The 14,917-nt window shown below is 33.7% G+C and overlaps 1 protein-coding gene across 24 annotated transcripts in view; it reads left to right on the top strand.

Moving 5' to 3' along the window:
* Positions 1-14,917, top strand: part of DGKB (diacylglycerol kinase beta) — a 909,303-nt gene that overhangs the window by 722,812 nt on the left and 171,574 nt on the right. Inside the window, exon 27 of one of the 24 annotated variants that reach the window (XM_079932543.1) lies at positions 13,027-13,327. The exons of the other annotated variants lie outside the window; for them this stretch is intronic. Within the exon in view, the coding sequence (XP_079788669.1) occupies positions 13,027-13,031 (5 nt within the window). The 3' untranslated portion in view covers positions 13,032-13,327. Of the gene's footprint in view, positions 1-13,026; positions 13,328-14,917 lie in introns of those variants that run through there. 24 annotated transcript variants of the gene reach the window in all.

Here is a 14,917-nt window from a genome sequence, read left to right on the forward strand (position 1 = left end):
AATATTCAGTCTTTCCCATTTCTTTCAGTTGCTGAGTTAATCTTTGCCTCCTCTTCTTCTGCATTAAATCCAAGTCTCAGAAAGATATCTAATAAATTTGTTCACATTAATATATAAATGATTGATTGCAGGTGAAAGTAGAGGTATTTGCATTTTAAAAGAAATAAAAGCCTTCAGATAAACCATTATTTTTCAAACTGTGTTCCATTGAACTATAACTGCAGTTCTTCAGAGGTTCTGTAAAAACTTGGTTTAAATTCATTTCTGTCATATTTTGGAACAATAACATAAAAACCTATAATAAAAACACTGTAAAGTGTGTTCTATAAAAACATTTTGTCATACTGACAATTCCCAAATCATCAAATTGTGTTACCAGACAAAAATAACTTCCTGGTCTTCCCTGGTGGCGCAGTGGTTGAGAGTCCGCCTGCCGATGCAGGGGACACGGGTTCGTGCCCCGGTCAGGGAGGATCCCACATGCCGCGGAGCGGCTGGGCCCATGAGCCATGGCCGCTGAGCCTGTGCGTCCGGAGCCTGTGCTCCGCAATGGGAGCGGCCACATCAGTGAGAGGCTCGCGTACCACAAAAAAAAAGAAAAAGAAAGAAAAATAACTTGCTTTCCTCCTCCGGTTCCACCTCCTCTTCTTCTTCCTGATGGGTGTATTGATCCATAGATAGATGGATAAAATGATATGTTTGGATAAAATGGATAAAATGGATAAAATGATATGTTTACAAACACATATGTTTGTAAACATATACACATCTAAATAAAAAACAACTCAATAACTATGACCTTAATTGCAAAGTCTGTAGCTCTGCAATGGTCATTTTAAAATACATCTTTGTATATTCCATGATGTACCAAGGGGAACGTTACCACCACAGTGTATGTGAATCACGAGGAATTAAAAGGCCTGCAAGCTCAGGTACTTTTGTTTGACACAAGCAATAAAGAGTGCATAACAATCAATGGAAGTGAAAACAAGGTGACAATACTAATGTTTTTTATGAAAATGGAAATCACTCCTTAGAAAAGTTTTTGCTCATAAAAAATTGCATTAGTTAACTAGCTGCCCAAAATAACAGACTTGTACTAGTTTGTATATCAAATGCACTTTTAACAGAGATGTAGGATATAAACATGCTCACAACTCCTGGTAAAGAACCAGTGATAAAATTGAAACAAAGTTGCAGCTAAATATGCAGAATAAGGTAAATTTGACTAATTGAAACTTCTAGTTAACATCTGAGGCAAACAGCAAGTAAATTTCTATTAACTAAGTTGAAAAACTATATTAAAAGTACACCTGTGAACGTGCTTTTTGACAGCGAGGACCTCTCAAGTAATACGAGCAGTTTTTAGGCATTCTAATGGTTTTAAGCTTTGATGATACAAGTCCAACTATACCATTTTCCAGTAATGAATGCAGAATGGTGCAGGACTGCCAAGTGAGATGTAAAAAGTTCGTATCATTTATGATTACATATCTGTCTGGATCAGGATATTCCCAGTATCATACAATAAAAACAAACTGCAGAGATCATTGAAAAATATATAACACTATAACACTGCAACTATCCTTATCAAAATAACTGTTATTCTCATAGATTGACTATATCACAAGTGTTAGCAATTTAAACGTGTAAAATATATTTGCACAAATAAAATTCTAATTTTCTCTTTAATTTACTGGTCTTAAAAATATTGCTTCATTTGAAAAACAGAAAAGGTTGACTGCTTTAAAAAGTTTGAAAACCACTGAGCAAAAGTAATTACATTCAAGCCGTAGAATTTCAAACATTTGCCAGAAGCTAAGGGCGGTACTGTCGGGAGCAGCTGGACTTCCTGCTTGAAACCTCATTAACTAGGTGCATGTCTACTCCACATAAGGATACAGATAGAAAAGTTTATTTTAAAAACTAATTAACATGATATTGTCCATGCAATTTTCAGTGATTTAATTCCCATTTACCAATGAAAATTCTTTTCTTTGGGCAGAATTTCTCAAAGTGTAGTATACACTACACTGATGGAAAATTGAGCTACTTTAAGCAGTACCCAGATGAATATTTTAAAGTATGACAGTTTTTATATGTACTATTGCAGTTGTTTTCTCTTTATGGTAAGGAATGCTTTTTTCTTAGTTTGTAATTTTAAATAATTTTATTTTTGAAATAAATTTATTTAAGTAAAAATAGAGTAAAAGGCAAAACTAAAAAATAATAGAGGAGTACATGGATATGGAAAAAATTGTGACGGTGGAACTAGAAAGGCTAAAGTATAGAAAACTCCACTAGACTAATAGTACAGATTCCACCACTTTGTATAATTTGCATAGCCCCAATTTTGAATACTTAGTGAACACATTATTTTTATTCTTCATTATCTTGCATAAAATGTACTATGTATAAGTTCCCCCCAAAGAAACTTACACTGCACATACCCCTACCCCACTTTATTTGATGTCTGTGCTCTGTACTGGGGAAGATTAAAATCCTGATTCTTTTTAGGAGCTAGAGGGGAGACACTATAGATCTGATTGACTGTCAAGGACTCTGTCTATATCAAATGACTTTATTGTTTTGAAAACTCTGAAGAAGTAGGAAGAAAAAAAGGTCAATCCAAGCCAAACTGATCAAAGAGAACAAATGAGTTGATGTCTATGAAAGCTTGGCCAAAGATGAATGTCTTTTGCCGCTGAAGAAAAATCAGGTTATTGGCTTCAAGGTCTTCATCTTTAAAATGGAGATTGTGAGTTCTGGAAGAGCTGAGATTAACTTATGTGTGCTGTCCATTCTATTGCCTGGAAAATTGCACAAAGAGCATTTAAATAGTAAGTCTGACACTTTTTACTCCTTGTAAAAGTTATACTTACCTGTAAGTTGGTGGTAATGGATATTTGTCATGCACTACTATCAATTTTTCTAGACATTTCTCTGGGTTATTTAGGGTAATTTAGAAGGCAGTGTTTTAAGTTGTCTAAATATAACTGCAACATTCATCTTAGAACTGTAGATAATGTATTTGGCATTCAGACACCAGCAAGCAGAACAATTTCCAAGCATTTAAATTCAGTGATTAAATCAATTAAATTTAGAAGCAAGAAAAGGATTTCATGTTACATTATTATACCTGGAAGTTAAAATTGTTGAGAAAAGATCATGGCATTTGAGATGTTGCATTTTACAGAAATATATGCATATACTAATACCATGATAATTGCATTAGTTGAAAATACATAGATCCAAACATTTGTTATCTAGTAACCTTTAAGGAGATGTCTCAAAATGAATTTCTAATTGTATGTTTTTAAACTACCTTCCTTGAAATTTTCCAGGACTGGATAATGCAAATAATAGCAAGTACTTGTTAAAGCTATCTAAATATCAAAATTTCTGTTTGCATTTGAAGATTGCATCATAACCTGGATATCTTAATGTGATAGCTCTCTCTTTTTTTTTTTTTACAAAAGGCATGCCTTTAAAGTTTATAAAACAGAAGTAAAAAGAAATTAGAAAATACAAGACATATTTCTTGTACCTAAAAATAAAAATACATTTTCAAAATATAAGATCATGTACTCTTATATTTGGCCTAGTTGTCCTATAAAACCATATATATTTTGATGAAGCATTTATGAAATTTCTATTTGTCATGACACTATAAAGACTTCACAGAAACTGCTAGCCTCCTAGAAACTTGAAAACAGAAACCATAAATATGAATAAATTAATATTTTAGTAACAAAACAGATGACAGTCTTCAGAATATTCTTATATTCCTTCTGGAGCTATATAGAATACCATTCTGTGGCTGGGATTATTGACAAATACCCCGTGTTCAACAGTCAAATTTTCAAAATCTGACATACAGTATAATTCTAGAAACAAAATCTGACGTGCAGTACAATTCTCAACTTCTTATAGTGAAATTGGTAAGGCCACGAGATCATTTTGGATATAATATAGTAAGTAATCATTTAAACAGGAAAGTGGTGTTTTCTAATATGTGAATGAGATCATTGAAATCAAAGGTTTATTCTTGAAAGCAAATTGAAGTTAGGGAAATGGAGAAAATTCAAAGAACAGGTAGGTAGGAATGACAGAACAAGGAGCCGCTTGCTTTCGCCTAATGAATCTGGGAAAACTTGAAAAAAAAATGAGTTTTTAGTAGCAGTTGCATTTTGAAAAATATATGCTTTGGCAATCGATTTAATAGATGCAAGGGAAGAAGGAAAGGAATTTGTTTACTTGAGGTTTTAAATTAAGGCTCATCTGTTAACCTTCTCTGACTTCTGAGGCAGAATACCTTCTTTATTTTCAAAATGCTAATACTATTCTGAGACTCTTCTGCATTTGTAACTATTGATTTTAATTGTAACTTCAGAGAAAGATGTAAAATAGAAATGCTTTAATGGGTCATTTTCTCTATGATGCTGATGTCTAATATCAGTGATAAAACAACCATCTTACTTGTTTCTGTAATATCCAATCCAACATAATATCCAATTCTGAGTCTTTTGAAGATAATGGCAGGTCATTTACACAGGCTAAAACTGCATTATAATTTTTAGTAAATTTAACCTATGCATGGTAGAAATATAAAACATATTTCCAAGTTAAATAAATATTGGCTGATTATATAGGCCTGAACTAATTAACACTTGTAGAGCATCTTTCAAATAGTGCTCACATGAAGTTTCCAAATATGAGGGCTGTCACAGAAGTGTCCTAAATATAAAACCCTGTAGTAACTTTGTCAATTGAGGGTGATGGTTTGGAGCTCAGGTAATAGGTGTGTCCCAGGGAAGTTAAAATAATTCTCCTGTAATCAGGACATACGAAAATAATTTAGGGAGGATTTTTTTTAAAGAGTAAACATGAAAGAACTATCAAAAAACATGCAATCAGCTACATAAATTGTTAAATATAAGTCATGATTCTATTTTTTTCTATTTGTATTAAAAACCGTATTTTCTTTTCCATCAAGATAGAAAATAGCCAAGAAAAACTATAATCTTATTGAGAATGAAACTTTAATTGCACCAACTTTTGGAGTGATTTCTTATTTAGAGATTTCATGTCATGCCAGGAGAGATATTGAACTTTTATTTTACCCCTCTTTATTTATGTCTTTTTTTTTTCTGGTTACCTTAATGGATATAATGAAAACACCACAGTCTAGCACCTGGTACTCCTTGCACTCATTTGTCTTACTACCGAAGGCTTCCAGGTGCGTCCAGCAGAGAGCAAAGAGACTTTTTCTTGAAAAAAATCAAATCCCACCATCTACTTAATTATCTTTGAGCTGTATGTGCCTTTGAGTTAACCAAAACAACTAACCACTAGAGTTCCATTGCCATGAATTTAGTATTTACACATACAGTCTTTTATTGTATAGAGCTAGTTAACAAAGAAATGATAGCTTCTTGGACAGTATCCAGCCAACTCTGTTCTTGTGGAAATTGATAGAGATTCATATAGACCACCGTTCCTTCCAAACTGAATAATTATTCCCCTGGTTTAATAAAAATAGTTATATTGGTCTTCCTTGGATAAATTGTAGATTTATAAACTGGGGGGGGGGGTTAGTGTCTGTTTTAGGCAGTATCTAAAACAGTGTCTATTGGCTACTGTACAGTACAGCTATTAATTAGAGTAAGCTAAAGATTGAGGCTTGAGTGTTGTAAGGTGACAGTCATTTGAAATAAGACTAAAAATCTCTATAGATAAACATAACTAATTTAAATGAGCCCCCAGGGAGCTTTTTTGAGAAAGTTCAAATGCCTGATGAATGCTGCACTGTTATTCTAATCATCCCATAATATGGTATAAAATAACAACCTCATTTTATCCTTTTATTTATAAAGCTGCTCCCATTATCATTATATTTTACCTGTTCAAGTTCTGAACGAGTGCTACTCATTGAGAGATTCATTAAGAGAATAATTATATTTCACAGATTGGCAGAAAGAAAATGTATCTTTGAACAATTCCATTTCCCTGAACAGTTGTTCATTTCAAGGTCGAAGACAAGTCTATTAAGTATCTTCTGTCCTTTTTAAACATGTCAAAGCTAACCATTAATAATGAAATCAGCAGTTTGGTTCTGATTTAATGAAAGAATTAGCTGCTATTTGTAGAACTCAATTTCTGTGAATGAAACAAACATTTTTTTAATATCGAATAACAAAAAGTATTTAAGAATCCTTTTATGTACAATGATTTAAATCCATGTCTGTTCGGATAGTTAAAGCCCTTAGCATACTGACTTCTTCCCTACTGTTGTTTGAAAATACATACTTCTCCATCCAAAATATTACATCATACATTTTCTTACTAAGTGTCATTCACATTTTCAGAATATCTTTTTAGAATAGTAAGAGGTAGAAAATCAACCAATATCAAAGAACATTCCATTTTTAAATTTACTGCAAGAAAGGTTCATGGGATTTGTGAGTAAATGTCGTTTCAAAATTAAAAGCAAATTCATATGCACAAAAATGTGACTTCAGTAGAAAATAGGTCTAAGCCATATCACCTCATATTTGAACATGTTGGTGCTGTGAAATAAGCCTACCCATGGCCACATGCAAGTAAATACCTTAACTCATCTTAAATCTGGTAAGTAATTGAGCAGTAATAAAATACTATATTAATCATGGATGGTTTTGCCAAGCCTGCTATACTTGATGATAAACACTTTCTTCCAAAGAGTTCTTATATTGTAGTCTTAACATCATCCAGGCAAACTCACTAAGACTGAAGTACAGGATATCTAGTGAGCTTAGTGGGAAGCAAGGAGTCAATGCATCTTTTATTCAGTATAAAAGTATGAAAGATGCTGTTTGATTTTTTAAAGATAGTAATTGAATCAAATTTAAACATGTGTAGGATTTGAAGAACTCTCAGAGCTAGGAAATGAGTTAATCTGTATGTCTCACTTTAAACGTATGTAACTAAAATATGCTGACATATTAACAATGCTATTTTGAGTCAAAGGTTGAATATGAGGTTTTGTACAATTTTGTAGTTAGGTATTATTTTACAATTCTTCATTAGTATATTTTCTGTCCTTTTTATTAATGAAACCTGTTTTTTCTAGAGGGATTATATAGGTCTTCATCTTTTTTGTTTTGTTAAGATAGACTATTTTAGATTTCTATTGCTTTTTTTGGTTTCATTTTTATTTTTGCTGTTTGGTTTCTGAATATTTTATATATGTAATCTTTGTAAACTCTTCATCCAAATGTTCATCCAAAAGTTAGGAATTAACAAGGAATTATAATAGGTGTTTTCATTCTTGAGGAAGGGAATGAATATTTTGTTTATGGTAGATACTGAAATTTAACTTCCATTGCAAGCCAAGAAGTTAAGTTATCCAAAATTGCAAACCAAAAAAATGAAATAAATGTGTTAGTTTAGGCATAAAAATTGAATTAAATTTTTAAAAAATCTGACATTTTAAATACCTCTGGCAGACTTTATAGAAGAGTGTATTTACTAGTGAGTACTCAGATAAAATGCCTTGATCACGCATATGCTGTGACAGAGTTTGTGTGTGTGAGTGTGTATCTGTGCAGGTGTGTATATATACCGACTCCACTTATGGGGAAAAACATATAGACATGCAGATATCAAAATGATGCATGGAAGCAAAGCATCACTTGAACACAATTTATTTTGGAAAGTCCCAATCAGAAGGAAAACCAGGGGAACCAAAGCATTGTTTCAGGAAAGGAAGGGGAATTTTATTTTTGTTTTAATAGCAGTAGAGAAAAGTGTGATAGAACAAAGTATTCTCTAAAATACAAATCATTATCCCATTTTTCAAGGGAAAAAAGAGATGAAAATAGGTAGAAGGGAATTCTTCATTCTGTCTTCCTTTCCTTTTTTTCCGTTGCGTGTCATCCTTTGGGAATAATGCTTTCTTCAGATTCCGTTACTCTTCCTCCTTCAGTTGAGAAGGCCCATCCCAGAGTGACCCTGCTAAAGCAGCTGAACAGCTCACTCTTGATCGATCCTTGTAGCACATTTACACCTACTTATGGATCAGAAGATAGTAGCTTCTGGAGGTCTGTAGGAAAATTGTGTACCAAGACAGTATTGACATTTCTTTTTCTCATTTTTAAAGTTGAGATATAATTGACATAAAACATTGTGTAAATTTAAGTTGTACAGTGTGTTGATTTGATGCATTTATATTTTGCAGTATGATCACCACCATAGTGTTAGCTAAACCTCTATCATGTCACACAATTATCATTTCTTTTTTGTGTTAAGAATAATTAAGATCTAATTTCTTAGCAACTTTGAAGTTTATAGTACCGTGTTGTTGACTATACTGTATTGACTTTTTTCTTTTTTGGTTTTATGTCTTCCCATGAGGTGTATGATAAAAAGAAGTTATATTCCATGGCAAGAAAAAAACCACGCAAAATAATATCACACCAATTGTCTTACACAGAATTCTCTCCCAATCCAGGCTGTCTGCCTCCTACTTTCTTTTCAAGTCAGCAGCCCCTGAGGGAAAAGACTTGATGTGGACATTGTAGGCCAGTGGATTTCTTAGAGATAGGCTTTAGTTTTTAGTTTTCTGGACTATAAGAATATGGTTATAATAAGTTCTATGGTGAAAAGAGAAAGAAGTCTGTGACCTCAGACCACGTATTAACTTGGGAAAGTCTGTTTCCTAACCTGTATGTAAGTGAAAATAATCTTTTCGGAATTTTTTTTACCTTATAGAGTGATTTGTGGATCTTAACACATTTCAAATAATTTACTATAGGTGTCTTATATTTATTTCATCAACTTAAGGATATTCACAAAGCTATCACACTAGAATATGTGAAGCACTTCTAATATTTGGCTCACATTTGCGAGAGAGGAGGCAAAGGTTAAGGGGTCATTCTCCAGCTATGGAAAAAATAGCCCTTCTAAGAATTAATCCTGACTCCACAGAATTATAAAAATAAATAGGACTCTTGCTTCAGATTATGACACATATTTCCTTTCCTGAGAAACTATTTTATGATTAAATAGTAGAATTCTCAGTACTTGAAATCTTTAAATGAGATCTGATGAGGAGTATAGTACTGACTGCATTGTGATCCAACTTTGAATTAAAACAGTTATTTATCATCCTTTCCCAAGAAAGGGGCAATTCCTATTAAAATATTTGTGCCAATGAAAGTTGATTAAAATACAGTTCACTCTTTCCAGGTGTTGGGATGATGGAAATATTTTGTTTATGCTGCTTAGTTTCTTGGTGTCTCATCAGCTCATTCATTCCTCTCTTCCTCATGGTGAATCATGGAACACATTGTTTGCTTTCTGCACTCCCTTTGGTTGCACACCTTCCATCTCTCACTTTCTCACATAGATCTTAAGATTGTGGTGGCCACGGTACTGATTCCCTGGGAACCAAATAAGCAAATTCCCCCACGACCACTCTCCATTGATTTTGCAGCCAAGACCAAGTCACCTGAGCCATCAATTCAGATTGTACTCACTGCTCTTAAATTTCGATTTCCCTCCTGGCGGCATTACTCATGATTCACAGAGATGTTTATAAGAACCCCCTGTTAGGTAGGCTGTACTGGAGAGTACAAGCTGCCTGACAAATTACCGATGTCGTGAGGTGCTGCCTGCTGGGGTGAAAATAAATTCTAAGAGAGTACAGGGGACAGGTCATGGGCCCCAGCTAGGCTGCAAAACTCTTGTCAAGCCGGTACTGTGTGCCAATAGATGTGGCAAGAACTGTCAACAAGTTTTACGGCCCTTTAACATAGACTCAGTAAGAAGGGGAAAGTCGGAGTTTTGTGATTTTCTTTAAAGCCTCCTGCTTTTGCACAACTCTTTCTAGGCAGAAGGGGTATAATCTCATGGCAGGCCATTCACAATTCTCAGGGAAGCTCTTTGGATGGTCTCAAGACTTTGAATTTTTATTGCTCTTGCATGTGTTGTTTTACCGTTGTTGGTACTGTTGACACTAGTATTTTTAAATTAAAAAGGAAAAATTCTCACAGAGTTGGAGTGTGGGATGTGTAGGTTCTCTTAAAATGTAGAAAGTATAATTGTTGTTCATCTCTTGCCCTCAAGTTTCAGTTGTCTCAAATGTCATTGCCTGATCTTCTTGGACTACCCTAGTATAAATTGTCTTTAAGAATAATATGTCCTGGGCTTCCCTGGTGGCACAGTGGTTGAGAGTCCGCCTGCCGAAGCAGGGGACACGGGTTCGTGCCCTGGTCTGGGAAGATCCCACATGCCGCAGAGCGGCTGGGCCTATGAGCCATGGCCGCTGAGCCTGCGCATCCCAAGAATAATATGTCCCTTTAAAGAATGATTTTCTGCTTTTCTGTTTCCATTATTGCTGGTGTCGGGTCTTAAATCTAGCATTATCTCTATACAAACCTTTCCTATGTATGTATAAAATGTGCCTATAATCCTTTTTTCCATAAATGATCAGTGAATGAGCAGATTATGCTTTTATCAACACTTTTTTTCTCAGTCTAGCTATTTTCTTGATTAACTGATGGTTTCTGTCTTCATTAGGAATTGTGTAGGATGGACAAAGCTTTAAAGATTGAATGAAACAGGAATGAGCTCTTAAATTGAGCACATTTATTACCCTCATTTTAAATCTGTTTTCCTAAGGTTAGTAGATAGGGTTTTTTAAATCATTTTACAATGTGCTATGTATATTTAATGGACAGATAACAAAGAACATCATGTTAAGACCAGAAGTGTCAATATGCACATAAGTTACTCATTCAATAGTTTAATATGTGCCCAGCCAATCTGATCTGTGACCATCTCCTTCTCACTTCCTCCACTCAAGCCAAATTGACCTTTTTGATGCTCATTGCATACACCAAGCGTGGTACCATCTCAGAGCCTTTGCACTGATACTCCCTCTGCCTGGAGTATTCTTACCTTAGATCTTCACATAGTTTCACGTGGCTTCATCCTTGCTTCTTTCAGATTTCTGATAAAATATGCTCCCCTGGGAAAGGGTTTCCCTGACCACATACCTAGAATGTCCTCTCCCACTCCCTACTCCCTGCCTTACTATGTGTTATCCTTTTTAAAAACCTGAACACTTTACTGAACTATAACATTTGTACAGAGAACTGTACACATCATAGTTGTACAGTTGGTGAATTTTGACAAGTGAACACATCTATGTAGCTACTCTTCCACATCAAGAATTAGAATATTAGCAACCCCACAGAACTCTACCCACCAAGCCCATGTCCTCCTCAATATCCTGGCTTCTAAAACAATAAGTTTTGCCAGTTTTTAAATTTTATATAAATAGAATCATGTAGCATATATTCATTTATGTCTAGCTCTTTAATTTCTATTTTCTTTATTCAAGTGTATTCATTATATTAGTATACAGCTTTTTTCCAGTGTGCAGCTATTATAAATGCTATGAACATTATTGCACAGGTCTTTTGAGGTGGATATGTATTTCTTCTGGGTATAGACTAAGAAATGAAAATTGCTGGATCATAGGGTATGTGTATATTCAGCTTTAGTAGATACTGTTGAAAGTGGTTTTACCAATTTACACTCCAGTCAGCAGGCAAGGCTTCCAATTGGCTCTGTATCCTCACCAACACTTTGTATGATGAGTCTTTTTAATCTGGCCATTCTGGTTTATTGTGTTTTAAATATGCATATTACTGATTGACTAATGATGTGGAGCACTGTTTTATGTGACCAGGCTATTTGGATATCCTCTAGTCTCTTGCCTATTTCTTATTGGGTCGATCTAGCTAGCTCGCTATGTATTTGTATTTGAAAGAACTAGAGTCTTTTGTTGGTTCTATAGGTTGCAAATATATTCTCCCACTGTATGGCTTACCTCTTTATTAATGATGCCTTTTGAAAATCAGAACATCTTGATTTGATTTTATTGAAGTTCAGTGTATTAATTTATTCCTTTTTGATTATTGCTTTTTATCAGCAGTTAGTTTTTTAAAGATCTTTTTAACATCTCCTGTGTTATTTTGAAGAAGCTTTACTTGTTTGACTTTTAAATGAAATTGATTTTTGTGCATGGTTTAAGATTGAAGTCAAGAATAATTTCTTCTTCCATATCATTATTCAATTTACATAGCACTGTTTGTTGAAAAGGCTCCTACCCCGTTGCTTGGTGGTAACATAATCTTGATGCCAAGTTCCATTTATGTATTGATTTATTTCTGGACTCTATATTCTACACTAAAAATAGGCAGACTTCTCTAGTGTCAGATAGCAAATATTTTAAATTTTGGGGTCAGATGCTCTCTGTCGCACCTACACAACTCTATCACAGTAGCACAGAAGCAGTCAAAGACAATACATAAATAAATGGACATGGCTGTGTTACAATAAAACTACTTACAAAAACAGGCAGCAAGCCAGATTGGACTCACAGCTACAGTTTTCTGACCATTGTCAGTTCTACACCATTGGTCTATTTGACGTTCATGTCAATACTACACTGTCCTGATTAATGTCTTATTTTTCAAGAACAACATCCCCTTTAAATTTTTCTTACACATTTAGAATCAGCATGTTAATTCCTCCAATCTAAAAATAAGTAGGTAAATAAATAAATAACTGCGGGGACTGTGGGAATTGCATTGGTGAATTTAGGGAAAATTAATACCTTTACAATCTGTGCCTTCCAATTCATGAACATACTATCTCTTTCCATTGATTTAGCTTTTTAAAAAAATTTCTCATAATAATGATTTATAATTTTTGATGTAGTAGTCTTATGTCTAGATATTTGATGTTTGGGTATGCTATTCTAAATAGTATCTTTTCTAATATTTACTTTCTAATTGTCACTGTATACAGATACAAAACTTTCTGAAGCCACTTATCAGTTCTGATAGTATATGCATAGATTCTGTTGGATTTTAAATATTTGTAATCATGTCAGATATAAGTGATGACAATTTTATTTCTTCTTTTTCTACTCTCAGACCTTTTCATTTTCCTCTTCTTATTTCCCTGCTTAAGGTTGACAGTACAACACAGAATGCAGGTGGTGATAATGGATATTGATTTTGGAAGGTGAAAAGGTGGATTTCAGTATTTCACCATTTATCTGATGTTTGCTGTATACTTTTATAAATACATCTTAGACTAAAGAGTTCCCCTTTATTTCTAGTTTACTAAGTTTCTACTATAAATGGGTGTTGAATTTTATCAAATTCTGGTTCTGTATGTATTGAGAAAATCATACAAATTTATTTTTCATTCTGTGAATTACTTTTTTTAATTTTCAAATTTTAAAGCAACCGTGTATTCCATAAATAAATCTAACTTGGCATGATGTGTTGTTTTCTCTACATAGCACCGTATTGAATTTACTACTACTAATAGATTTAGAATTTTTCATCTGTGTTCGTGAAAATCATCACTACTTACTTTCTTATAATGTTATTATTTAGGTTGAATTAACAAGGTTAACCAGATTGAGCTAGTTAGCTAGGTTAACTAGCTTAAAATTATTATGCCAGCCTTGTAATACAGGTTAAGGAGTATATTATCTTACTGTATTCTCTGAAGCCATCTGCACCCAAAGTTTTTCTTATGATGTTTGAAAATGTAATTATCTTAAAAATATATATAACGTTATATAAATTCTCCATATTTCCTCTTTTGTCAGTTTGAGAACTTTTTCTTTCCCTTGGAATTATCTTTAATGACACAACTTTTCATTACTCACCTTTATAATATCTTTTTCTTTCTCCTACTTTCTTTGGTTTTAGTTTGCCGTTCTTTTTCTGACATTCTTGGTTGACTTCTTAGCTGATTGATTTTAGTTTTTCTTCTTTTCAAATATATGCATTGACGGCTCTGCATTGCCTCCTAAGCATGGCTCTAGTGGGATTATGTAGATTTTGATATTTTATTATTATCGTGTTATCTAATTCTAATTTCATTTTTTCTTTGACCCATTGTCACTTAGGGCCTCATTGCTTTATTTCTAATAGTTTTGAGAATTTTTGTTTGTTGTTGACTTCTAGTTTGATATCACTGTGGTCAGGAACATACTGTCAAAGATTTCAGTCTTTGGAAATGTGACCAGACTTGCTTTATGACCCACCGCATGATCAGCTTGGGCACATATTTCACGTACATGTGTTCATCAAAGCTTTTTAAAATTAAATTGATTTTGATCTACTATTCCTATCAGCTATGGATTGAGGTATTTTCTCACCATGATGATGTTTTGATGTATTTTTCCTTATAGTTTTGTCAACTGGTTTTTACTCGTGTCAGTGCTATGTTTTAGGTTCATACATATTTTGGATATGCATATTTAGAAGGTTTCATTGTTCTTATTGTTCGTTGGTTTACTCTTTTCATCACTATGATGTATCCCTCTTCGCCTATTGTAAATATGCTTCTTACCTTAAGATGATTTTGCCTTATATTAACATAGATAAAAACAGCTTTATTTGGTTATCTTTGCATGGCAAATCCCTTTCTATCCTTTATTCTCAACATTTTTATATAACTTTAAGGTATGTCTCTTATGAGCAGCATGCAATTAAGTTTGTTATCTCAAAAAGACAAAATTTTTGACACACCTGATTTGTTTGATACTTTTGTCACATTTTAATTATACATATATTTTCAATCCCCTTAAATATTATTCTATTATCAGTCTCCCTATATATTTTGTTTAATGCGGGTGTACCAATGTCTTAGATTGGATTCTTTGGAAACTGTGACTTTGAGGCAGCGAGTTTCATGCAAAAAGTTTACTGGAGAAGAGTCTCAGGAGTGACACGTGTAAGAAGTGAGGAAGTCAGGTTTGGGAAGACAGAAAAGCAGATCCACAAATGTATTGTAACTGAGACCTCAGAGTGATCCTCCAGGACCTGGAACAGCCCTTTTG

This window comes from Stenella coeruleoalba, assembly GCF_951394435.1.
Source record: "Stenella coeruleoalba genome assembly, chromosome: 9".
In the NCBI taxonomy this organism is placed as follows: domain Eukaryota; kingdom Metazoa; phylum Chordata; class Mammalia; order Artiodactyla; family Delphinidae; genus Stenella; species Stenella coeruleoalba.